A 26,600-nucleotide genomic window follows, 5' to 3' on the forward strand; every position below is an offset into this window, starting at 1 on the left:
TGCTGCAGAGGTCAGGGGAGGTCTCTTCTTTTATTCTGTCACAACAATGAGCCTTATTCACTAACAAGCCTGTCTAGTTTGTGGATGTATTAAGACCATTTTCAATGAGGGTTCAGTAAACAGTAGATGGATCAACCGAAGGGCCACAGATGCATCTCTTAGGTCTTTGCTAGATTTTTTTCCAATTTTTTCATCTGCTGTAAATAGTTTTTAGGTCTGACACTTCTTTTATCCTTCCCTAATGGCTTCTTTGGAATCATCATATAGTTTCAAAAATACTCCTTCACATCTGTCAGACTGCATTTCTTTGGCGCAACAGTAGAAATTGGAACAAATTAAAGAATCTTGCAAGAGGCTGCCAGTAACAAAGTGCCCAAATATACCAAATAAAATCAGTTACTTGCTAAGCCACTTCGTTAGGTGTCTTTTTTAATGCTTGAATAACTCAAGTCAATGTTGCTTTCAATGGAAAAACTCATTACTTTGAAAAAAGGTTTGCTGAGCAGAATTATCGCTACAAAATGTCAAAGCAATCTCAAGTAACTGCAAAGAAAGTCAAGTTTAGACTAAAAAGGATCAGACTGACCATAAGATTAAAAACAGGATACTCAAGAGTCTACAGCAGTTTATTTTACCTCAATACAAGACTGACATGGAAAGAATATGAAAGAAAGAACAATGCAGTTCTCGTATTGGTCGCTTGTTTTTGCATCAGCAGTGTTAGAGTTTGACTTCGTAGTGTCGCTCAGTGGTGGAAGAGTCGCAGGCTGGTGTGAACCAGAGCAATGCCCTGCTCGTTACAGGCGTTAATCACGACCTCATCAGCAGCAGAGCCCCCTGGAGCTGCAATGTACTCAACACCACTCTGCACAGAGAGGGAGGAAGCTCAGAGGAGGCACAGCTTCTCAACACAATGCATGCGAGGTAAGCACATTCTTTGCGTGATATTTACCCGTTTGGCTCGATCTATATTATCTCTGAAGGGAAAGAAGGCATCAGAGCTGACAGCGACAGCCTGCAGGGAGCTGATCCAGTTCTTCTTCTCAGTACCTGACAGAGGCTCTGGTACCTCTTCATACATCGACTTCCAGACTGCCAAGTCTGGACCCTGCAAGCACAAAAAAAAAAAAAAATAAAAATCACACAAGGCAGGGCTTTCAATGTACTTTCAGTGTCTTAAACCTGCTTTGTGATAAGACATGACATTTGAACTCTGGACACTATCCTTCTAAAATGAGATGTAACCCAAACCAACTCAGTGCTGACTATGAGATAATAGGAGTTAGTTTATCTATTTAATAAAATATAAGCTGAACAGAAAACAGTGGATGTATTTATACAATATAATATACACTTGGTCTGCGCTGCAACTACGGGGAATTGCTTCTTTCTCAATCCTACGAGTATAAAGGGCCATTCTGAGTTAGGATAACATACTTTGTTTGTGAAAACTCAGTTTTCAGTCAAAAGGTACTTTATTATATAAGCATTTTAGATGCAGGGTGTTGTCTGTGTCCAAGACTCAAACACTACTATCCTGCCCGTTGCTACCATCTTACCTCTCCAATGGTGTCGCTCACATACTGGTCGATGGCGTTGGCCATCTCTGCTCGCTTCACACCGCTGCGAAACTTCATGTTTAGGACACGTGGGTGGTGCCTTAACCACCAGTTATCAGCCTTGTCACCCGCCAGCCGTGTGCAGTGGATACGAGACTGCTGACCAGCACCAATACCAATAACCTGCGTGACATGGATGACGGGCGTGTTATTAGAAAGCCAGATGCCCTCATCCGTTTATCTGCCCGTTCTTACCTGTCCATCTTTAGCATAGCAGACAGAGTTGGACTGAGTGTACTTGACAGCGATGGTGGCCACTGTGAGGTCACGCACAGCTTTCTCAGACAGCTTGTAGAAAAACAATGCAAAAAGGCCATTAATTGTTTATGAGAGTGGATTAAAAAGTAATTAAATTAAAAAGTAAAGCTGTCAAACTCAAGAGAACAAATATAAATACATATACATGTGTTGTTAAGTAGTTACATTTTTATTCACAATCATGACTCACAAATTAAGCTGAAACTTACTGCAATCTTCTTTAAATTTTTTTTTTTTTTTTTTAAATTCCATTCAACTAAACTTCTCAATTAAAAAAAACATTCAATTTAAATACAGTTAGGAGGCTGTGGTTCAGTGGTTAAATCGTAATTATGCTTCATCTTGTTTGTTCTGACAGCACTCTTAAGAAAGCTAAAAAAAAATAAAAGAAAATCACGAAAGCCAAAAGTGACTCACCGAGCCCTTGGAAACAACATTGCTGAAGAATTCCTTATTGATAAGTGCTCCGTTCCTCTTTTGTTTGAGATAGAGACCAAACAGCACTCTCACCTCAGCGTCGTCAGGCTCGTAGGCTGGGTCCATCTGGGAAGAGGAAATGTGGCCGAAAAACAGGGAACCAAACGGGTCAGACTCCAGGTATTTTGATCAAAATGCCCCCCCGCCCCCAACTGCCCTAAAGTTTAGGCAAATACATGCTTAAAAAAAAAATACTGCGCTTCTAGGTTCCACGCGAGTCATATCTTCACCTGAAGCACACAGTAGTTTCCATTTTTCTTTTTTGAGAGGATTTTCAGCGCCTCTTCCTCATAACCTGGAGCAATGATACCATCCGACACCTGAGAATGACACAGATCGAATCACGATTAAGAGACACGCAATCGGATTAAAAACAACTCCTCGGCTTTCAACTAATTTGTTCTTTACCTCTCTGGATATGATCTTGGCGGTGGGAACGTCGCACACGTCGGACACGGCGATGAAATCTCCAAAAGAAGACATTCTGTCTGAGCCTGGAAAGACAGAAAGATTTAGCACGATTCCAAATGAAAAGCTGGATAAGCAAAATGCCTCGTGCCAGGCAACTGGGTGTGTTTGACCTCTTGCTCTTGCGTAAGCTGTGGCCAGTGGGGTGAGATCCTTCAGCATGTCATGCACCATGCACACTTTGGCTTCCTCCTCAGTCAGAGGAACTCCTACGGCAGCTCCTTCAGAGAAGAAGTGAGAAAATGTTCCGATTTAAGGCGCACAGCTCACCTGTGGTATCATTAGGAATGTGTCTCTGCATCTTACCAGCAGGGCTGACATGTTTGAAGGAAGCAGCGGCAGCCAGGCCGAGGGCACTCTTCAGCTCTCTGACCAGCTGCCAAGCATTCAGAGCATCACACAGATTGATAAAACCAGGAGAGCCGCTGACCACTGAGAGAGGCGACAGGAAGTTTGCAAGTTTATGGAAATCTATGGTCTATTAAAAAACAAACAAAAAAAACCCCAACCTTTTCTTACTTTTTCTTTCTTACTTTATAATTTGTTGTCAAAGGAAGATTTGACACAAATAACTTGTAATAAGTTGTTTTGTCTTCTGATATCTGAGCTTAGAGAAAGAGGACTACAACCAAAACCCCTCTTGTTTTATAACACAATTCCAAAAAATGTTGGGAGATTTTGTAGCGAGACCATGTCTACCACTGCGTAGCATCCCCTCTTCTTTTAGGAGCTGCTTGTAAACATCTGGGAACTAAGGAGAACAATAGTTGAACCTCTGGGAGCGGAATGTTGTCCCATATTTGTCCGATAAAGGATTCTCGCTCCTCAACATCCTCGGACTTCTTGATGCTCCAAATGTTTTCAGTGGGTGAAAGGTCTGGACTGCAGGCAGGTCAGTCCACCATCTGGACTCTTCTACCACGAAGCCATGCTGTTGTATTAGATGCAGTACGTGGTTTAGCATAGTCTTGATGAAATGTGAAAGATCTTCCCTGAGAAAGAGGTCGTCTGCATTTGTTTCTCCAAAACCTTTAAGCCTCTCAGCAAACAAGCCTTTCATGATTAATTTTTGGCCGTATCCCTTGCTCACAGAAATGTTTCCAGATTCTCTGAACCCATCGATGACATTATGTACCGCAGTTGATGGAATATTCAAAGTCTCCACAATTTTACATGAAGACTTTATTCTGAAATTGCGCCACAAAATTAAAAAAAAAAAAAAAAGATTTGTTGCTGCCATGAAAGTGGAGATGAGCCAATATTTTTCATGAAATGGTAAAATATATCCCTTTTGACATTGGATGTTTTCTGAACTCCAGCCTATTGCATTCTGCGATGTTGCGTTCACCTTTGAGAGGGAGTTCAGCTCGCAGGGTGTAGATTTGGGCAGGTGCTTGGTGGGGGTTCATGCCATAACGAAGAGGCAGCTGGGACACACCGCGGCTGTACTGTCCACGGAAGTAGTCCGATATGGCCTCGTCATATTGCGCCGTGTGTGTGAAGGCCTGAAAGAAGGAAATCAAATAAACAGCGACGCTTTTAGCAAACATCCAACCACACACACTCAAAAATGAGTCAACCCAGTTTTCACCGCTCAGACTCGTTCCACTCTTACCCCAACGGTGAAACATCATGTCTGAGCACGTGATAATGTTTGAGCGGGCGCCAGCGTTAAAAGGCCCGTTGCAAAGTAGTCATCTAATGTTGTTTTCTTGTGAATCACTTTTTTTTTTTTTTTATAAAAACAATCTTATCACTTCAGTTGCTTGCATGTTTACTCGGTGTAAGCAGTTCTCATTCAGAACCACCAAACTGTAACTTTGGCTTGATTTAAGATCTGACAGAAAACCATATGGGATTTGTTTCTGTGTCCACTTGTTAAGGTTGTTTTGCTGGGTTTGCGTCGAGGTCAGCACAAGGCAAAGTCCAGATGTATGTCAAAATATGTTTAACTGAGTTTCAACACTTTGAGGCCCTTTAAACTCTCACCTGGACTGACTGGTGACTCGGACACCTCTGTTATGCTGCTTTTCTTTGAAGGGAAAACCTACATATATTTTTCATACTTTTATCCCAGGATAAGGACAGATAAGTGAGCCAGGGAGTAATCCACCCCCATCTTGTTTTACGTCACACTTGTATTTACTGCTACACTTACACAGGGCTGTCAGTGGTATGATTAATGATCAGTCGTCACCATCAACAACTAATTTCCTTAGTTATTTCCTTTGAAGCTTTACAAATGTGGTCTATCGGACGTATTCTACTTTGATACAAGAATACAAAGACAATCAAATGATAAAGAAGAAAAAAACAAAACAAAAACTCCTTTCTAAATGGAATCATCACTTAATTGGCATAAATAAACTAAAAAACTTAAAGATTAAAATGCATTCATGAAACTTCAGTAAAAAAGAAACAAAAGCTTGACCACAGTACATAAGTTTAAATTGTTGACAATCTAACTTTGTGCGCCAACCTGATCCAAGTTTAAACTTTTATATATCTCTATGTGCAATGCTCCGTTTAAACTTTAAACTCACTTCAGTGGGTTACATCTTTGGCAATTACATAATTGCTGAATCTCCCTTGTGATGCACTCGAGCTCTTAACTGAACCCCAGATTAACCAAAACTGCTGCCACAACATGCTCACGTGTCTAATTTAACAGCAGTTTAAAACCTTAAAGTAATGCACAAGACTCCTAAAAGGTCCTAAAAGACACACAATGATACAAGCATAAAAAAGACAAAACAAGGTGGGCGAGGGGGCGTTGAAACAATGACATCCATGGTATGAAGTCGCAATATGGAAAATAAAACTCCCCTCTTGTGTGTAATTGTTACAGAAATGTGTGTTAAAATGTCGCGCACGCTTGCAAATTAAAAGTGGGGCTGAAGAAAAAAAAAAAAAAAAAAAAAAGAAAAAAAAAAAAGACTCACTTTGAGGGCCAGAGTCCTGCGCGTTTCCAGGGTTGTATCTTTGTCTCCCGAATTCTCCATCTCCTTGGCAACCAGTGAATAGTCAGCAGGATCACACACAATGGTGACCCGAGCATGGTTCTTGGCTGCTGCTCTCAGGAGAGTTACTCCGCCTGAAGAGAAGGAAGGAAAGGAAAAAAAAAACAAAAAAAACCCCACTTTTTGACAAATAAGCAGAGATTTCAATTTTAGTGAGGAGATCACAGTCGATTCTTCAATGTAGTTTGAGAGCCATCAAGCATAATTCTAGCATCCGTTCCATTTCTATTGAGGAAGGGAAAAAAACAAACTCTTCTACACCTCAAGGTCAGATAAACGGTTCCACTTACCAATGTCAATCTGCTCTACAGCATCCTCCACTGTGACACTCGGGTTGGAGACGGTCTTTACAAAAGGATAGAGGTTGCACACCACCACTCTTACAAAGGGAGCAAGCAACGAAATCAAACTTATTATCTGGAAACACAGTTTTCATAATTAAGTTGTCAGGATCAGCAATAATCAGTGAACAAATGTAAAACCCTTTTTTTTTTTTAAATGTACTATGAGCTAGAGCCCTGTGCGGGACTGTTTTCTTCATCCCGCTTCCGCTGCACTTTGAGAATTTATGCCCGCACAATAATAGAAATGCATTGATTGTGTGTCTTCTCCCGTCCCGCAGGAGAAAACACGTCATTTTATAGGCTATTAATAATGAGATTCATGGACAATTGAGAAACTTCTCCAAATGTCAGACTTGCCTTGCTTTGTCTTTGAGCTGTAAATACCTTCTTTGAGCTTCCTTTCCACATCATTTATTGACATCCTGTCGTTAGTATACATCACGATCACGCAGTGTTTGTTTTTTTTTAGCCGCCCGCAGCAAAGTTCATATCGCCCGCTCCCGCGAGATTTGAGTTGGGTCCGGCGGGACCCGGCGGGACCCAATCCCACTGCAGCCCTCTACAATGAGCCGTTTCAACTGACATCCAACTATAGCTCCATATGCTTAGTACTTGTGATTTTCTGTGATAACTGAGGTCTTTTCGAATAAATACTCAAAAAATAAATTAAAATTTTATTCTGTCATTCATTAAATTTTACTTAAAATCGTAAAATTTATTTATTTTTTTGGTGTGAAAAGAATTCAAGTAAATGACAATAACGTGAGTGTCACGAGGATTAAATCTCAGGGGTAATTAGGTTATGGAAACACGCTTCCTCTGTGTACATGCCATCCATTAAGCCACATCTGCAATGACCTAAATGTTCGATTTGAAATAAACCAGCACTGATTCTGAAGGGAGAGGAGCAGAAATGTTGCATTTCCCGCTCCACGTTCTTTATCTCCTGTGTTTCTAGTGAAACGCTGCTGTCAGCTTCACACATCATCACTCTTCAGAAGAATCGCTCAGACTCTTCACTGAACTTCAGTGAAACTAAGAAATCATTGATTTTTCTATAAGATGCTTGTACTAAGCGATCAGTTCTGATTAGCCGAGGTGCATCTCCGTCAGCTTTAATCTAAAAAGTGTTGTTCGATTTATCTGAGGCAACACAGAAACCTGCGATTCAATTTTTTTTTGTCGCAAGCAAACAAGAGTCACAAGGTGAGCAGCAGTTTTCCCATTATCTGGCTGCTAAATCAACTACACATGCACTCTGATGACAGAAAGACGAGCCAGCACCAAAACCATGTGAGCAGAGCCAGAGGTCAGCTGAGTTTTAAGGAGAGTTCTTCTAACTTTTGTGTTTTGACCATCTCACAATGTGCGAGTTAAAATGTCTTTGAGTTTTGTCTCCATCTCACCTGACCAGGCTGTAGCCCAACTTCTCCATGTCTGCTGTGTCGGAGGGGCTTTTTCTGGCCAGGATGCCTCCGTGGACAGCAGGGTGCAGAGTCTTAACTCTGCCTCCCAGCATCTCTGGATGTCCGGTCAGCTCAGAAACATCCCTTACACGCAAAAGAGACACTAGCAAGTTAGAAAGGCCACCTGTAGCGCATGTACCGAACGTGGGTGTGAGGAACCCTACCTGACAGCCAGTCCAGCATCACGCAGGGCTTTGGCTGTGCCTCCTGAGGCCACCAGAGACAGTCCCAGGTTCACCAGTCTTTTGCCAAAGTCAAGCAGTCCGCTTTTCTCTGACACACTCAACAGTGCTGCGATGATAAATGGATGACAAACTTTACACGCACGAAAGAGGAGTAAATTGTGCATTAAAACTGTCAACGTTGGCTGATGCTAACCACTGAGCTAACATCATGCGTGGGGCAGAGCAAAACTTCCTAAAAACGGCAAAGACTTAGTGAAACGTTCAGATAATGTCTTACCAAGCTCTGAGGATGCCATGCTTACGATCACAGTGTCAGGACGCGGTTGGTTTGGTTGTCTATCTGCGTAGGCTTTCCTGCAAAGCAAAATCAAAGAATCCGAAACAAATCTGCAGGCTTTTCACGGATTCATCATGTGCTTTGAACCAAAAAGACCCGCCCTGCTAAAGCTGGCGGCCCGCCCCAATCACCAAGCGCACCCAGGAGAAACATGCGGCGCAGAAAAAACGCATTTAATCAACTGTCTTTTTTTTTGTTTTAGCTTTCATAACGTTCACACTGTACGGATAAACGTCATAAATGGATATTTTACACGACCTTCAATACGCTTGAAAGGGATTTTCAAATTCATACGTGTTTGAAACTTTGGAATACAACAAATAACTGACTTATTATGAGACATAAATCAAAAGTTTGATCGTTGCTAGACTATTTGTTAATGGGTTCTTGCTCCGGAGGAGGCTAGTGGATTCTTAACCTACCACAAACTTCATGACTGCGACCGCCATGCCCTTTTTTCAACAGTAACAGTTTACCTCTAACAAACATTTGCGGAAGCTTAAATAAAAACTAAGACTGAGAAAATAAAGATAAAAAAGTTGAATGAATAGGCTATTTCAGAATACACAGAAACAAAGCATGATGTATCAGCTTTACAAGTTGATTAAATATCCATTTGTATGTCCACGTATGATGCTGAAGTCAGGCGAAAATTCTTTTATTTTATCACCAGAGGGCAGACACGAACCATGTTCACAAAAGTCTAGTGTGTGGCTGTACATTGATGTTTCTTGAGGCAATGATATTTACCTAAATAATAAATATGTAGCCTATTTTTTTTATCCATACGCTTTTTCTCCCTCTATAATTAGCATCTTAGCACAATAAACTAGTGATATCATATAGTACTGTGCAAAGCTCTTGAGCTTTCCTTAATTTCTTTATATATTTCTTTCCAGAAAAGCAAAAAAGTAGGTGCAGTGATTTTTTTAAACTTGCACAAACGTAAATAGAAATCAAGTAAATAAGGCAAACACAGTTTGTTCAGTTCTGACAAGCTTGAGAGTCTAAATCTGATATGATCACCTTCATTCTTCAACACAGCCTGAACCCTCTCAGACAAGCTTTCTTATCATTTCTGTAAGTAGTCCTCAGGAATAATTCTTTCCAAAGTTCTTCTTTCAATGTTGACTGCATTTTCTCCCATTCTCTGAGAAGATGATCCTAGACTACTTTAACAATGTCTGTATAAGACCCGCTGCCACTGATTTTCAGTCCGGTTCTTGTGCCGCTTACCATATCTCAGCCTTTTATTCATGTTTCACTTCCTAAAGAATGGTTTCTTGACAGCAAACCATTTCTGATGAGGATTTGGTGAACAGTAGGTTGGTCGACTACCTACTTCTACTTCTTAGACATCGCTTTCAGATACTTTTTATTTATTGACGGCAGTTTTCTTTTGGCCTCCACTTGTCTAGTTTCCACAATTTGTTAAGGACATGGTGTACGCAGTGCTGAAAAATGCCACGTTTTCAGCTGAAATCTCTTTGGGAATCATTTTGTTTTTGCAAAAACACTATAACATAACTTTCAAACTATGAACTTTGACTTTGTAAGAGATGTAACTTGAGAAATTGAAACAAATTATGCGCTTGTAGCAAAGTGCTTAACATTACAATTGAAAGTTGGTTCTTTGTTGAAATGTTATGCGTAGACACAACGCTGGTTCATCCCTTGAGTTAGGGGCATTTTTTCTTTTTGAATGAGTCATAGGTCAATGTTAGGATGTTTCAAAAGAAAAATACATCCCATTCAAAGTACAAGGTACTTGAGGTACAAGAACTGGACCAAAAATGAGTGAAAAATGTGATAATGTCCAAAGAAAAATTTTGAAAGACATTAAGAACGCCGGGAGACATATTCCAGTAATTCTGGCTGCTTGGAAGAAAAATACAAAGACAAGAGGTACAGTACTGTCTGTCAGGTTAAATTTGTCTGGGCTCAAAAATCTGAAATAATAAAATCAAAGAACGCTTTGCAAAAGTACATGAATGAATGAATAAATAAATAGGTGATGTTAGTGTTGTTTAGGTCAGTGATTAGTACCAGTAGGTTTTATTTTATTTTGCACTGTTATTAAAAAGAGATCTAACTTGTGAATCTTCAGCTATGTTTTGGGGCATTTTTGAATATATTTCAGAGAGAAAAGACAATGTAACCAGCGGTAAAAGAACTTTACAGAATTTGTGTTTTCTTTTGTTTGATGCAGGTTAGATCTTTCTGCGGATCAGCATAAACCGAAGGTTACACTGACACCAAGAGGGACACTATTCTCACATAACTGGTGAAATACCTGTAACATGAATTTCCTGCGACAATAAATGACTCTCATGAATACATTAACCCTGAACACGCCTTTTCATTAAACTTTACTGGCAAAATGCTGCCTTTTCCTTGCTTTGGAACAGTGTTTTAAGTCAGACAGATGTGAATTTATTGGGCCACACAGCTCACTGCCATACTTGTCCATTAGTTAAGTGACAGGACAGGGCCCTGGGAAAGCTGCAGCAATACGTGTGATTACGTTAAAAGATCGCACAATCTGTTCATATTTACGTAATGAGCCCAACATTTTGCTGATTGATTAAACTACAGGGTATAAATATCTTAAGGGGTGCCTGATTTATAATCCAACAAAGCAAAAAGAGGCCAATTTATTTGTGTAACTATGAAAAAGCGGGTTTCTGGTAACCACTCTGACATCTCAGGGGTGACTTGAGTGATTCAATAGACAGTGAAACGTTTTTATGATAAGACACAGGCTCACTATGCATTATTGGTTAAAAAATGAAAGAGGTAGCCGGCCGTCAGCACTTTTGTCGGGCGGCTGCTGAGAAAACTGACAGCATTATCAGCAGTAACTGTAAATTACGCAGGGAATTTTTAATCAACATGACTGCTGTATTCAGATTAAATTGGAGGAGAAGCGGAATCAATGACCTTCATATATTGCTCTGCTGCTTTATCAATTAGCTGTGATTTTTGTACTGTGTCAAAGGGGCCCTTTGTCATGCAGTTGACAAGTCACACAACTAAATGAGCCTCTATTGATTCAAATTTTTTTGCATCAGCCAAATTAAAAGCTGTCATTTGATAGAGGTTCAGTCTCGAAGCTTGTCATGTTGCTATTCTTTAAATCAAATCTAAAGGTCAAATAGAAAATCCGTGATAGCTCTTAAAAGTCTGCATATGGGAGGGTTCATTTGGTGAACAGGGAAGATTATTTAATGCTCCTACAGAGACGTTAGCCACATGTCTTAACTAAGTTATTGTGCAGTCATAAAGACAACTGCTTGTAACGCTAATAAGTATATCCAGAACATCATCTCACCATGTTGATCTTCTTTCCTCCATCCATCTGTTTTCTTCCTTTGTCTTCTTCCTTTTGTAGGTCAGATTTTAAAGCCTGAAGTACTACAACACTCTCTGTCCTAAATAAGGTTTGGGCTGCATTAGAAATTAAAATTTGTCACATACAGTTTTTTTTATTTTCTTTGTTTTGATATGAATTTAAATAAATAATTGTTAACCAGAAATGTTTTACTCATCTATGTTCACATGATGGATTTGTATTTATAGCTAATCTCTGAAGGTTCTTTTAGAGGCACAATGACATGTACCGCTATCCAAAGAAATCCCACAATTAAACACTGTATAGCCTATGATTGGAAATGCTTTGTTCTTGTGAGCAAATTTGAGATGCTATTTTCTTAATAGCGCTTTCAACTCTGAGGTAATATTGATTAGAACATAATATAAAATCATCTGGTCCATCTAGTCTAGAAAGTAGGTATATATCTCCTGAGATGAACAACAACACATCACATATTTGCTATTCATGCAATTGCTCATTATGGTCACATAGCTCTCTTATTAACTCATGGGCAATAAATGCATCAGTGTTTAGATGCTTTTTGCAAAATTCTGAGGATTAATTTTAATGACAGGATACAGGAAAGATTTTCTGATAGTGACTCTTCTAAAGATGTCAAACTTGTGCGAGTGTGACTTCAGTCAAACACTGCGCCACCACTCCAGAATCACTTAAATTTTCCATATGGTGTTTTCTATAAGCTGTTCTCTGTTGCATTAACTGTTAATTATTGGGACACGATTTACAGAGTCAGATTATTTATACATCTATGAAAATTGCATCTCCTGACCTTTCTAAAGATGACTTTAAATAAACCCAACAGACTTTGCTTTAGGTCTCAGGCATTAATAAATGTTATCTGAGAAATCAAATCTTTGTGGGTGCCCAAACTTTAGCATGCTGCTCCTTTTCATTTCAGTCTGAAACTATTCAAAACAAAAAATGATACACCCGTCTGGCTTGAAATGTTGAACATTAATCACTTAATCTTTGATGACCTATTGATAGTTACAGAAATTCTGAACAGGGATGCCCAAACTTTTACATTCCCCTGAATCAGTGATCCATTTGACTGAAATAATCCATTCTAAGAATTGTAAAACAACACATTCATGTTAATGATCTTGCACATGAGACTGTTTAGTGTGTCCAATCTATTGATAACAGTTATTAAATTTGGTCTAATTTAGAAGAACTATTTCATTAAATGCTTTTACTTACCAAGATGAGGACCTGACACAGGAAAAGTTTGCAATCATTTGTATCTGCAGTCTCACTATAAATTGAAAACTAAATGGATTTTTACTCCATGAAAATTTGATGCCATTTTGTTCTTTAAACAATTCTATAAATAATAACCTTCAGTCTTTCTTCGGTTTAATTTAAGATGCAGCTTTTGCATAGAGCCACAATAAAGTTTCTGCTTTAAATCCCATCAGTGTTTAAAGCCACTTCACAGAACTTTTTTCACAAGAGTAGCTAGAGTGTGCCCAGCCAGTTAAGAATGCATTTAATCACTATATAAATATGTGACTGTGGTCTGAGAGGGGGCTAAATGACACTACATATGTCCTCCAATCTGCTCCTTAATCACAGCCCTTACATGCATGCCCAATAAAACGCCCAGCTGCAGCTGCACACACTCATCATGCTGTTGCTCCTGGAAATTAAAATGGGCCTATGTGATCACTCACCATCAGGCTTTTGATTGCTTTGCTTCCTATTCATTAGCTTAATCATTTGGCCATCAGTAAACCTCACCAAGTAATTAATATCTAAGAGGCTTTGTAATAAATAAAAACGAGGAGGTAAGAATTACTTTTGCTTTGCTTTATAACCGCAGGAAGCAGCTGAAGGAGATGCAAAAACAGATGTTGTTGATACAACCATGAGCTACTACTATGGGTGAGATTTACAAATACATTTTTGAGTATTCTTTCTTATGATAACAACTCTCAATTGGCTCCTAGAATGGCCAGCTCATCTACCTTTACATTTTTAGACTAAAATATCTCCACCACTTTTGGACAGATTCAGAAAATTACATTCAGAAGATCAGGATAAATTGTAATCTCGTTGGAGATTCCACAACTTTTCCTTTAAAAAAACAAAACAATAAAACAAATGACACCCCTCTCAGCCACAGTTTTACTAGTGCTAATTAACAAATTTTAGCATGCCAACACACCAAATCAATAAACAAGCTAAATGTTCCTGTTAACTTTTAGCATTAGCATTTAGCCAGCCATTTTTTGGAGCAATGATTTTTATTAATTTATTTATGTAAAATCTTCAAGCCATTCCTAATAGTTCTTGTCTTGGCCTTTTGATTTGTGTCATTTAACACAATTTCTTCATTAATTTCCTTCACATAAAAAGATAGTAATTTAATTTTAGGAGGAGTCAATGAGGTGGGCTGCACGGTGGTGTGGTGGTTAGCAGAGGGTTCCAGGTTTAATTCCCGGCTGGGGCCTTTCTGTGTGGAGTTTGCATGTTCTCCCCATGTATGCGTGGGTTCTCTCCAGGTACCCCAGTTTCCTCCCACCATCCAAAACATTCATGTTAGGTTAACTGGTGTCTCTAAAATTGTCGTTAGGAGTGAGTGTGAGTGTGTGTGTGGTTGTTTGTCTCTGTGTGACCCTGCGATGGACTGGCGACCTGTCCAGGGTGTCCCCCGCCTCTCTCCCAATGACTGCTGGGATAGGCTCCAGCCCCCCGGATTAAGAGGGTATAGAAAATGGATGGATGGAGGAGTCAGTGAGTCCTCCAGCTGAAACCATCATAGAGATTGTTTGTTTATACCCTGACATGCGACCTATAATGACATATTGTAAAGTATGTCCCCTACAAGCTGTAAGATTTAAATATGACTCATATGAGCATTTCCACATCAGAACAGATGACATAGTCATGTTTTCACATTAAGAAGCCACAAAATCTTCTTAAGAATGCAGGAGGTGGGGTTTGATATCATAACAGACAGCACTTTAAATAATTTGTTAATGATGTGTGTTCAAGACTAACACGTGACAAAGGATTTTTCACTTTTGAGTTGCATTCAGCGGTTTACTAAAACACGTTAGTCACTTCCTGGTTAGGTTTAGGCATTAACGATACAGTATTAGGATTAGAAAAAGATCACAGTTAGGACTAGAATACATTTTTTGCAGCACAACCACCCATGAATAAACACCCAGCAAGGCGTATTTGGGTGGAGGACAGTCTCAGGGGGTGGTTAGGGACTGATTTCAAGAGACACCAATAATTTGGTTAATTTCAATGATACATTTGATTTTGGAAAACATCATGGCCTGTTCTAAAATAAACCCACTCACTGCTCTGGTCTACCTCATGTTAAAAAGCTAAGTTTTACACCAAATTGATGAGTCTTGCCCATGGACAGAATGGATCTGCTCGATCCGAATGACGTGTAATGAAATATAGAGCAGGTCCCAAAGAAACCTGCAAATAAAATATGTTACCTTATCAAGCTGAATTTAATAAAACATACAGTATAACACCTGTTTTCATATGTCCGCAACATTTGTTTCCAAAACCTATCTGGGTCATGCAGCTGTGTAGATTTTCAGACACTGACCGCTGTGTGAGACTCTGTCCTGGAGACCCTGTTAGTGCATAAATGCTGCACAGTGAAACAGTTGTTTGTGGGTTTTATTTGCCTTTCCAGCCAGCAGACATGCAAGTTCACCCAAAAAAGCTCTTGGTATTCAAACTTTTATTTGACTTTCCACAGTTCTTTTTTTAACTGGCATTTCTTGTAGACATTTCAAACAGCTGGAAAGGATGAATATCATTTGTATACACAAGTCTGTGCACATATATATAACTTTCAGATTCTTAGTCTGTTTAAAAGGGCAAGTGTTTGTTTAATGTAACTACAAGCTCTAACTCATTCAGACTCTGAACTTATCCTCAGCTGACAACGTCTATCATGACCTGTTTCCCATGTAAATGTTAGCCTGTGGGTTGCAAATGTTTCACAAGTAGTAGCTTGCTACATTTACAACACAATGATAAAACTCCTAACACTTTGGTGGCAGATATCACATCTGACTACAATTTCTAAATGTGTTAGCAAATTACAGATTGTTTTAAAAGGAATAAGTAAACTGAATAAAAAATAAGAGCACTACCATTTGAAGAAGAGCTTACTTTTATTTTCTTTTTTGCTGGTGTATCATCATGATTTGTTTGCCGTAAACATTTAAATGGACACACTAAGCTAGGACTATTTGTTAAAAATTCACCTATTTTTTTTCTTTTTGCTTTTACCTGCTTTTTTCTTTATTTCACAGTTACACAACAAACAAGTCTGAGATAAATACATGTGTGATCCATCTTTGCAATCACTCAAATAAATTAAGCTCATTTACATGTAAATAACAAGAACAAAATGATGAACATTATCAAGGATGGAAAAACAACAATATTCACATAAAATGCCCAAAAGTGAATGCAACACATCTGATGTTTTGCAAAGTATTTGACACCAAGAACAACAGATGATTCTGAGCTTTTGTTTCTTCGGTCATTTCTAGGTTCTGATTACTGGAGACAAATCACTAGAAAAACCTTTTTAAAAGTGCTGCACTCTCTGGTTCCATAAGGCCAAAACTTTTTTTTAATGAATACATTTTGACACGCATTGACACGCCAGAGGGTCTGACACTTTTTTGAAAGGTTTTCTAATCTTCAGTCATTTCATCAAACAGCTCTTTTAGTGTCATGAAGTTCATCCTCGAGAGGTCTGAACACATGAAAGTTCACTCGATTTTCTTCACATCCTTCATTCACTGAACACATGTTCACTGGGTGGAGCTCCAGCTGTCAGGAGATGGAGCTAAGACAATGCTACCCTAAGGTGATTGGCAAATATTCATGACAACAGCCGTTTTTTTTCCCTGCATGCTACAAAATGTACGGTAGTTAAAATGATTTTATTCACAGATAGTTCAAACAGTGTTTCTTATCATCCTGCATGTGTTTCTGTCCGAAAGCTGAGTGAATGATGAAAATGAAAAGCAAACCAGACAAATACTTAGGTTTGGAAATTGTCTTTTTAAGTAACGACAAACACAGACATTTTGGGACAGTCCCCTGGTGTGATGTCTCTGTAACACTCAGTATTTAGTCGGGCGTCTTCTCACAGTCCAGCCCCAATCTTCCTGTCTCCTCCTCCAACTTGCACCCCATCCAGCTCATCATCAGAGAAGGGGCTGTGGGAATCATAGCTAAGGTTACTGCTGCACTGCAAGAAGTCTGTGGATCGTGGCATCCCAACCCTGTTGCCCATAGCAACAGAATACCCATGTTGGGTTTCTTCCTCCTCCTCCTCCTCCTCCTCCTCCTCCTCTTCTACCTCCTCTCCATCCTCCAAACCAAGATCAATCTCTCTGTCGTCTGAATTCACGGCTCGTCTGCTCCCGTCAGATTTGTGAGTGGATGTTTTTCCGCGTAGTCGCTCTGTCTCAGCCTGGTTAGAAGCAGTAGCCTGCTCCTTCGCCTTCCTGCTGCGCTTCCACTTCATCCTCCGATTCTGGAACCAGATCTTGACCTGCCAAGGGACACCAGAGCAATAGCTAAATTATAGCCTGAAGTTTTTTTCCACGTCAGTCCGAGAAGAGAGATCACTTCTCTCCTTTTTACAGTTTGGTCAAATCTCTTTGAGCATCTGGTAAATGAGGCACACGCCCTATATCAAAGCAGTACTATAAGGTAATTCTTTGTCTGCACTGTGTTGGGGACGTGGGAAAATATTACTATTCAAACACTCCCACTATAATTTATTAGCAGCACAAGAATTATGAATGAAAACAGAAAAATGCAGTGAAAACAGCCAACATTTGAGTCTAAGACAAATAAATGTAATGCCTTTTGAAAGAGCTGAAAACAGCGAGCCTCAGTATAACGAGGAAAGAGCACACTGTATAAAGTAAACAGTTACGACTAGTGACATTTTTACACAAGCGAGCAAATAATGACTTTAACCACATAAGAGGAAGTTGTTTCAATTTGCATTTGCAGGGTTATTGCTTTGTGTTGTTCAAAGTTCCAATTTTTGTTTGTTTTCAATATTTCAAGATTAGAAATGTTTGCACTCTAAGTTTCACTCGTATTTCTTGTGTCTTATTTGTAACACGGACATGTCTACAAGACACTGTTTATGCAAGTCACTGGTTAAATAAAGGTTAGAAAATCTGCAACACATCTGTGACTTTTGGGAGTCATCTACAGAAAAAGGTCTCCTCCTGCGTAGTTTAAGTTAGTTTTCAGTCAGATGAATCACTTTTGAGTTTAGCTTCTTCTGGAGCATGTTTCATGGCGATATCTGTAGTTTTTCTCTCTGTAATTTTCTTACCTGTGTTTCAGTCAGCATGAGTGAGGTGGCCACTTCAAAGCGTTTGGGTCTGGACAGGTATTTGTTAAGTTTGAACTGGTTCTCCAGCTCCAGGAGCTGCTGACTGGTGAAGGCGGTGCGGGGCCTCCGGCATTTCCCCAACAGGCCGGACTGAGGGCCTGCTGGAAGAAGAAGAGCAAAGCTATCAGCGCAAGTTGAATTTTTTTAGATAATCTTAAGACAACTCATTTCTTTGGCTATAGGCTACTGGCCTTCAAAGCTATTCTAACTCCTATGGTTTATAGCTAATGTTTTTGTTTATCCCAGAGTGGCTGAATATTTTCAAATGATTTTGATTAACTTATTCAGCAAAATCTAGATTCATTTAAGTCAGACACTGCGGCTCGTCTTATTTATAAAAAACCAAGGACATAAGAAGTTCACTGTAATGGTATGTGTGGGAACAGGCACACATATGCCAGCACTCTCTGGCCATCATTAACTATAATAGCTTTACTCCAGTTTATTGTTGACAGGGGGGGGGGGGCACAGCAGAAGCGGGCGCAGAGGCCATAAAAACACAGGCATGCCATTAACTTAATGAAAATTCAATGAAGGCTTTTGGGATTTTATTGATGAACTACAGAACGTTTTAGGTGTTTGTTTATAGTTTCTTCGTCACACAAAGACAGTTTTCATCTTCTTGGCGTTTATAGAGAAATAAATGGGCCAAAATTAAAATATGACACACAGATAAGCAGTAAAACTGAGGCCAGTGTTTTTGTGAGGGACAACGCATGGCTTCTTAGGATAGCTTAGAACTCCAACGTTTGAATGAAACATTTCACAAGGCATGCATGGGGGGGGGGGGGACGTTTATACTACGAAAATAAGGAAAATTTTACTGCATGTTCTGTGTACGATCTTAATATAAATTCAATACAAATTCAAATATAAAAAATGTTTTATAAAACTGAGTGAGAAACAAACTAAGAGGCCAAAAAATACCTTTAAAGATGAATTCGGCCTATTAGGTTGTGATGTATGTATTATTATTATCATTATTATTATTATTATTATTATTATTATTATTATTGCTGTTGTTGTTGTCATAGTAATAATATTAATAATGTTAATAATAATAATGATCAGAGGTCTCAATAAATCCTCCCCTCCCTATGGCCTGCACAGATTTTCAGCAATCTTTCATTAATTTAAAACATTTCTGTAACTGACATTTTTTAAGGGTTTTTATCAGAATTTGGACTTTGAAATCATCTCATTTGATTTTACTTACAGCTGTAATCTGGCAGCCGTGGCATCATGATCCCGGCGCGGATCCAGTGCTCCAGGGGCAGAGATCCAGCCATGGCAGCCGCCTTCAGGTGCTCCGGGTAGGTCTGTGTTAGCTGGGTAAAACCCGTGTATGCGAACGCGGGGTGCTGCCCACCCAAAGCCGATAATGGGTACATGGGTGCAGGGTACATACCGGGAATCGCACCTTGGGGAAGAGAAGCGAGACCTGGATGTGGAAGATTTAGGACACTCGGCTTGGGGATTATTCCTGCCTGAAGTTGCGCGGCCCGCGGGGAAGGGGTGTCCGCGCGGCGGCAGGAGACAGGACTGCCCCCTGGACTGTCGTTGCTCAGACCAGGGGAGATGTCTCGGTTGCTCCGGTTGGTCTTATCAGCGAGAAGGGCGTCAATTCTGAAGTTTTTCGATTTCTCCATGACGGTTTTAGCTAGGGACTGCAGAGTCTTAAAGGAACAAACTTGTCACGCTTTCGTGCGCACCTGTGCCGTGCGTCAGCGTGCAGGCTGCTGAGCCTCTTCTGTCAAAATATCTTATGCTTCTTATTGTCTTTTAACAGAGGCAGCCTGGAAACGCGAAGTGCTGCTCCGAAACACGCATTAATGACTTATCAGTATCAGCAATATCCCTAAAACTCAGTTGTAATTACAGGCGCTCATGCATCCCTCGTCTGTTTCCTCAAACCGCACTTCCACATGCTCCTCTGCAACATTCCGTCCCAGACAAACTACAGAGGTGTCTCTCTATCAGCCATCCGTCTCGACCAGTGAAGGCCGGGGTGAGCTAGGATTGGCTGGACGCTGAGCCGCTCTGACGGGCCTCTAATCAGCTAATTACTCGCTCGTTTCCTCCCCCCAGAAAGCATTCAGAGTGAGGTAATGTCCAACCCTTGTCCCGCCCGCGAACACCTTCAACTGCATCAAAGCGCAGAGGTACATTAGAAGATTGGGCAAATGTATTTTCAGTCTCCATCTTACCGCCTGTGAACAGTACCTGCCACAGATACGTGCCATAAACAAGGAATTATATTCTCTGCTGTGGCTGTCCAAACTAATCATTAGTGCTGAAAACATCCTCCGCACCAAACACTGGCTGTTTTTCAACACCAATGCAAGCGGACGACTCTATTTTTGGTGATGTTCAACAAAACACTGTGTCCAGTATTTAAATGTTTTATATGAATGCGTTGCTTTAGTCTCATACTAAGGGCATAACGCTGCCATTAAATTTTACGATCAAGAATTGCACACAAATCGTATAAAACTGTAATGACTTGGCAGAGGAGGCAATAAGTTAATTGGCCTTCTGCTTAATGTGGACTAATGCCTTTTTAAGACCCGAAAAAAGCCGAGGTGCGTCAGCTGAAGAGGAGTCTCACGCAGTCGCAGCATGCAGCTGACAAAGATGTTGACTTGTAAAAATATTGATAGGTTACAATTAAATACAATAACTGCGCATGCAGATGAGGCCAATTTGTTAAAGTAGCTACTGCATCAAAATGATAACTGTTGGACTTCACAACTTTCCGTAGAGAAATTACCGTGAATGCTCACGAATCGCCAATCTGTTCATTATCGTTTAAATAGACTGAAAAAAAGCAATCCTGAAGAACTATGGACATTTAAGGAACGTTTTTATCTATAATAGAACAAAATGTAGATATTTATGTTTTAAATATAAGCTATAATTAGCGTATGGAACATTTGACCTGAAGGTTTGCACGCTTTCCAAATAATTGAACTGACGATGGGTTTGATCTGAAATTTACAATTTGCGAATATTTTTGTTGTAGCTACAGTCTGTCTAAACGAAATACGGACGGAAACATTCAATAAATGCCCGAGCAACAGTTTTTATTTTCTATATTACTATATGCAGGCTTATAACACAAAGTGCAGCGTTCAGCCCCAAACGTCCATAGGCTACTAAATTTCCAAACTGAAATCCGTCGAGCTGACATGAATAAGCGGGTAGGTTTGTAATTGGCCGGAGCACGTGCAGCGTTTTGCTGACCTCCGGAAAATTGGAGTGGTCTTGCAGGGCATCCCTCCTCTCTCTCTTCCTCTACCACCTGTATGGCTCCGTATGTCCTCCTCGGCTCTCTATCAGGCAGATTACGGCCTGTCTGCAGGACAGATAGAGGTAATTTGTTCCAGGGAAAGCCAAGGCGCTTTCTGCCTGTTTTTCCAACTTCTCCCCCCCCTTGCGAAGCCCTGTTTCCTTGCTTTAATGATTTGAGGGTAATTTAAATAGCAAGGCCACGGGTAAATCTGTCACCCGGGCCTCTGACAGAGGCTCACAAATTAAATTGAATCAGGGCCTGTGCGCCCGCCTCTGGTGTCAGCTGCCGTCTTCTGTGTAGCGAGTCTGCCTTTATCCTTGAAAAACAAATGGTGCCGTGTCATAAAGATGTGAGGCGGACATCCTTATTCCAAAACGTGTCATTTAGCAGGTAATTTGTTTAACTTTAAAACATGCCTCTGGAGACATTTTTCTAATGTACTTTATTTGTTAAGTATATGTGACTCTGGTGTGTGAACACACGAGGCTTTCCATGATGGTGAATCGAGGGTCTTAAAACGGGGTTCAAAAGCAAAATTGGGAAACTTAAACTAGAGGTTTGTGCTTGAAAGGGATATCAACACATCTCCCAGATATTAGTGATGTGTACAACCAAACCACCACTTTGTGAAGCCTCCAAATGCTTTTTTTGCCTGTTAAATGGAGTAAACATAACTTTCACGACAGCTTTCACAAAATTCAGCAAGACTACACTATATTCCTGGCATCCATGCGGATGCAGTCTCAAAAAAGATTTCTTATCTTAAACAAGTAATGTGTTGTTACAACACAACCAGGAAGTGCCAAAAATTCATTGTAGCATGTTTTGTTTACATGTAACCAGGCAACCAGCAAATTGGCATCCAAGAAGCTGTTGCCACCTACCATAAATGACAGCACAAGTTAAGGTTTGTTTTTTTGAGCTGGTCATTTGGCACTGGAACACATTTGTTTTAGGAGAAGATATTTGCACATAGTGGATGGATTTTCACGACTTCTTTTGTTTCATTTTCAGAATCAATTTGCACAGTGATAAATGACCTGTAACACTAGAAATAATACCATCAGCCTTAGCTCAAGGCACTGTGCAACTTCATACTCTAGGCATGACTGTGGATGTTTTTTTTCCTTTTGCTTCACAGCTATAAATTGTAGATATAGTGAAGTGATCAGTTATTGATCAATTATGGGAAAACCTCTCAAGAGATCAGGCCCAGGCTCAGTGCAGCACAGCGGAATCAGTGTGATTTACTGTATTGATGATGCTCACATGTGAATAAGGAACAGCAATGTTAGTCTGTGCAATCCATTGACTGAATTATCTGTGTGCAGGTGATAGGCCTCGAAAACGTAATGAATTTCACTCTCATCTGATCTAAACTGTCATTACCTCCTTTCTCTTCCTCTGTCACACATGTTCTCACATGCATATGCCCTCTTGAACTTTTTGCAGAGCTCTCAAAACTCAGCACACACCCTTTGCACTGTGAGAGGACAATTGGTTCAAAGAGGCCGCCAGCCCTTGACTACAAAGACAGTTTATCAACAAGTTATGCGTCAGTAAACTTAGCGGCTAACAGGAGTTTATTGAAACATTAAAGAGCTTATCAGCAATTACAGGCATATTTTTCAATCATTACCACAGCTCTGAGACAGCTTGCCCTGTCCTTAAACTAATCCTGGTATGCTCTTGTGCTCTCTGAGTGCCGTCCAAGCCAGTGCAATTTTCACTTCCACTGGGTCACAGATTCTCACTGACTTACCACCTGTTGATAAGATAATTCACACTGCTGATAGATGAAACAAGAGAAAGCCGAAATTAAGCAACATCTCTGGAGTCTCTATGGTTTTCAGTTGGACAACATTGATCTAACTATTGTACTTTAACTATTGAAACTCATACAGTAGACCATCAAAGATACAGATTATTTTATGCACTGTCAGTCATATATTGATACAGGCAGAATTATTCATCACAGTTCACTTGCTTTGATGGTGTGTGCATTTGTTTGTGTGTGCATATTCCTCTATCTTCTCTTTAAGGCACGCTGTGACACATGAAGCTTTCAGGGACACTGTCAACCAGCACCACTTTCCCACCAGCTTCTGGGCCACGGTTGTGATAAATAATGCAGGTGCACAATGGGCTTTCTGTGAAGTGAAAATCAGTTCTCCATACCCCTGGTAATTAGACTAATTCCCACAGTGTTAAATGCACAAGATAAATCATCTTGCTTTCTGCCAGACCTTGAGACCAAAATTAATGTTGTCTCATTATGGAGATAAAGGTAATTTATTAGAGTTTTACTTCTCGTCTCAGTCTCTGTACCCTGTCCCCATCATTTATTAACCAATATTGAGCTTTGCCATATGACATCTACCCCACTGGACATGAATTTCCTTCTGTCTGCCTTTGCTACTTTGGCCCTTTCTAGCCCCCCTCTTCTGTTAAAGCAGGTTATGGCACTGTTTTCAGTACTTGGAAGTCATGTGCTTATACTCTGTCTGCATTTTCTTGTTTGTGCAATTGCTTGTTCACTTCTAAGTTGTCCAGGAAGAGCTTCCAGGAATGCAGTGAAAGTAGGGTTGTTTAAAGGACCAATACAAACCTACATGGATGCATGCAATAGCGCTTTTAGTGCACATATTGTATTTATCGTGAACATTTGTGGTAAAAACAAAATGTTGAAATTAAATACAGGTAGCCAGAAATACTAATCATTAAAATCTACAAATGCTCATGTAGAGAATAAGTGCATGTAAATTGTTGTCCTGTTTGTAATCCAGAAATTGATTGTGAAGCTTGTTGCAGATGGGACAAGTTTACACTTTAACACATTGTTAGCATCATGAAAGGGTCCTTTTTAAAAGCAAACCCTGATTTTCTGAACATTCACACGGCAATATGTCCTGCCACCATGCAGTGAAAGTCCCGGCTGATGTAGTGGCACAAGGAAAGCTATGATAAACTGGCAGCAGTGCATTCCTTTATCTCAGCTGTCTCTGGTGAAAGTTTGTGAAACTAACAGGTGAAAAATGAAGAGGGTGTTGCCGACGATCCTCAACAGTCAGCAGTGGCTCTGCACTCTGCCAATCTTGATTGTTCACTGACCATATTTATACCTAACTTTGTTTTCCCGTATAGATGCACAGCCTTCTAACCTATATGGTGTGGTGTTGGCTTTTCGCAAAATGAATCCACAGTGCATTTCTCATACATTGGGTGTTACTCCTCTAAGTGCATGTAAGTAAAGTATAGTAACAACTGCTGTACTCTTAAATCCACTGAGCATAAAACCGATTCTTGAGCTGGTGTTTTGTTTCTCCAACATCTGTGATGCCATGTTTTGATTTTGCCCTTGAACAAAACTCAGCCAGTTCTTTTGATCTAGATATTCTTCAGCGTATTAAAAAAAACAGCCCGCAGTACCGCAAATTCATGCATTCATTTACTATAATAAAGTAAGGACAGTTAGCTCGCTAGGTGTCAGATACACAGCTAAGTGGCATGGTTGGCTCGTTTGATATTATTGTATTGTAGTAGCTTAATTCATACTGCAACATTACAGTGTTAGGAATGGGATTGACTTTTGCTCGCTTTTGATACTAGTCCACTGTATTGTGAAGCCTTGATTTCAGGACTGCAGTGAAAACCCACAACAGAAAATTGATGAAAAACAGGCATAATTCCACAGTACAGTCCAGCATATAGTTCTTAGTCTTTTAACACAATTTAAGAAACTACTAGTACCAGTATAATTAGAAATGTTATGCCCAACATATAGGCTATTTTCTTTTCTGTGCTGCAGCACAAACATTTTTCAATGGGACTGATATCAGTACAAAGCAGTAATGAAGGAGCCTCCTCTGCTATTCTTGACTTGCTGTGAAATTAAACACAGAGATTTCCATCCTTGTCCCCTCTACCCAGGCATCACTCATATTTCCAGAATCTTCTGCTGTGAAGTCCATGTGTGAACAGGAACTGTGGAAAAAGTCTGGACAGAAATGACATTTTCTCGATACACACTCACAAACCAGTGAGCATAGCACACTTCAACACATAAAAGGTAAAAGGACATTTTCTGATTTATGGATGTAAATGGAGAGTCTATGAGTTCAGAAATGATCTAAGCACAAGAAGCTTTCATAAACAAATAGTTTACAGTAGCTGGTAAGAATATAAGTATTGCATGCGTGTTTTTGAACACTTTCTGTTCTTTCTAGATTCGAAGTTATTAACACCATGTCAGTTCTACTGAATATAAATGTCCCTCTAGTGTGTTAATGTATCTTTTTGAACCTCTCGGCTGCATCTTTAATGTTTGATCTTAGATCATTAATGATCACTTATTAAAGTTGTCACATCTGATAAACAACAATGGATGCAGAACAAATAAAATAGCTCAGGTTCAGAGTCTAAATTGGGGAATTCCAACCTTGTGACTTTTAAATCTGCTTCCAAACTCACCTGTTTCTTTTCCCAGTGTGAAAACAAAAGCTTCTTTTTAACATTATCCAGTCTAGTGTGACTTTTATGACCATTTAATGGGTCCTTTTATCTAACAGTTCTATGTTTTACTGTCACCCATACAAGGGTCCCATTGTGCATAGATATGGGAGATAGGAGATAAATACACTTTATCAGCCACAACAAGACATAATTACTTTCACCCTGCTATCTCACCCTCCCTCTCCATCATGCATTATGTGGCCACTTATGAGGATATTCACAGTCATCAAGGGCTTTGAAGATCTCCGTCAGTTGGTTGTGTTCAATGCTCTCTCTTCTCCTCTTCCTTAAAGATCAACTCAGTTTCCATTATATGGCATGTTATAAATTTTGTTCTTTCCCACCACAGTGAGTCAAACCTTTCTGTCTAAAATTACATTTAAATCTGCCCCTAATTGCTACTTTGAGAATAGGGCTTATTGCTCATAATAGCAATTCTTCTGCCATGGTTTATGCAATGAGAATGTTATCTGCCGCCATTAGCACTCAGGTAATATCTTCTTATTGCCCAAATTACCTGTCAATACTAGCCAAAGGTTACTGAAAGAAAAAGGACAGACAAGCAGTGGAATACAGAGAGAAAGACACATGGCTGTCTTAATTGTTTACAATAAGTAAAAAAAAAGAATAAAAAGATACTAAGTGAGTTTTTTAATGTGCAGAAAGCTCTTTCTTCTTCTGTGGTGACTGTAGTTCAGGAGCGAGAGTCATCGTTGCAGGTTGCAGGTTGCAGGTTTAATCCTTCATTTCTCAAGACTCTAAATCCCCACCCCATTGTGTTCCACACTTGTAAGTTACTTTGGTTAAAAG

General features: G+C 39.8%; 2 protein-coding genes across 3 annotated transcripts; both read right to left on the minus strand.

Annotated features, from left to right (window-relative positions):
* Nucleotides 1-611: 611 nt before the first annotated feature.
* On the minus strand, nt 612-8,278 carry atic (5-aminoimidazole-4-carboxamide ribonucleotide formyltransferase/IMP cyclohydrolase). Its single transcript, XM_072380835.1, has 15 exons — nt 8,115-8,278; nt 7,817-7,943; nt 7,593-7,736; nt 6,133-6,221; nt 5,765-5,916; nt 4,171-4,327; nt 3,129-3,254; nt 2,936-3,043; nt 2,763-2,848; nt 2,585-2,674; nt 2,295-2,420; nt 1,815-1,907; nt 1,560-1,742; nt 953-1,108; nt 612-865 (listed from the first exon to the last, which is right to left on the minus strand). Exons 1-15 carry the CDS (start codon nt 8,131-8,133, stop codon nt 746-748), a joined length of 1,776 nt encoding a protein of 591 aa, XP_072236936.1. The 5' UTR covers nt 8,134-8,278; the 3' UTR covers nt 612-745.
* An 8,080-nt stretch (nt 8,279-16,358) lies between these two features.
* mnx2b (motor neuron and pancreas homeobox 2b) lies at nt 16,359-19,905 on the minus strand. Of its 2 annotated transcripts, none has more exons than XM_072381273.1 (3): nt 19,203-19,905; nt 17,927-18,084; nt 16,359-17,122 (listed from the first exon to the last, which is right to left on the minus strand). In XM_072381273.1, exons 1-3 carry the CDS (start codon nt 19,633-19,635, stop codon nt 16,712-16,714), a joined length of 1,002 nt encoding a protein of 333 aa, XP_072237374.1. In that variant the 5' UTR covers nt 19,636-19,905; the 3' UTR covers nt 16,359-16,711. The 2 variants fall into 2 exon arrangements, with proteins under 2 accessions (XP_072237374.1, XP_072237373.1); XM_072381272.1 differs by having other exon boundaries at nt 17,927-18,087.
* Nucleotides 19,906-26,600: the final 6,695 nt, after the last annotated feature.

The sequence above is a fragment of the Leuresthes tenuis genome, unplaced genomic scaffold, assembly GCF_036924035.1.
Source record: "Leuresthes tenuis unplaced genomic scaffold, fLeuTen1.0.hap1 SCAF_2, whole genome shotgun sequence".
NCBI lineage: Eukaryota > Metazoa > Chordata > Actinopteri > Atheriniformes > Atherinopsidae > Leuresthes > Leuresthes tenuis.

Excerpts from the sequence above, each read along its gene's own strand:
- atic (XM_072380835.1), bottom strand. Across the intron at positions 6,222-7,592 it reads TTGGGCTACAGCCTGGTCAG|AGTGGTGGTGTGCAACCTCT; the intron begins GTGAGATGGAGA and ends TCCCTTTGTAAG. Across the intron at positions 2,421-2,584 it reads GAAACTACTGTGTGCTTCAG|ATGGACCCAGCCTACGAGCC; the intron begins GTGAAGATATGA and ends TCCTCTTCCCAG.
- mnx2b (XM_072381272.1), bottom strand. The coding sequence starts at position 19,635 with ATGGAGAAATCGAAAAACTTCAGAATTGACGCCCTTCTCGCTGATAAG. Across the intron at positions 18,088-19,202 it reads ACGGCTGCCAGATTACAGCT|CAGGCCCTCAGTCCGGCCTG; the intron begins GTAAGTAAAATC and ends TTCTTCTTCCAG. Across the intron at positions 17,123-17,926 it reads TCATGCTGACTGAAACACAG|GTCAAGATCTGGTTCCAGAA; the intron begins GTAAGAAAATTA and ends GTCCCTTGGCAG.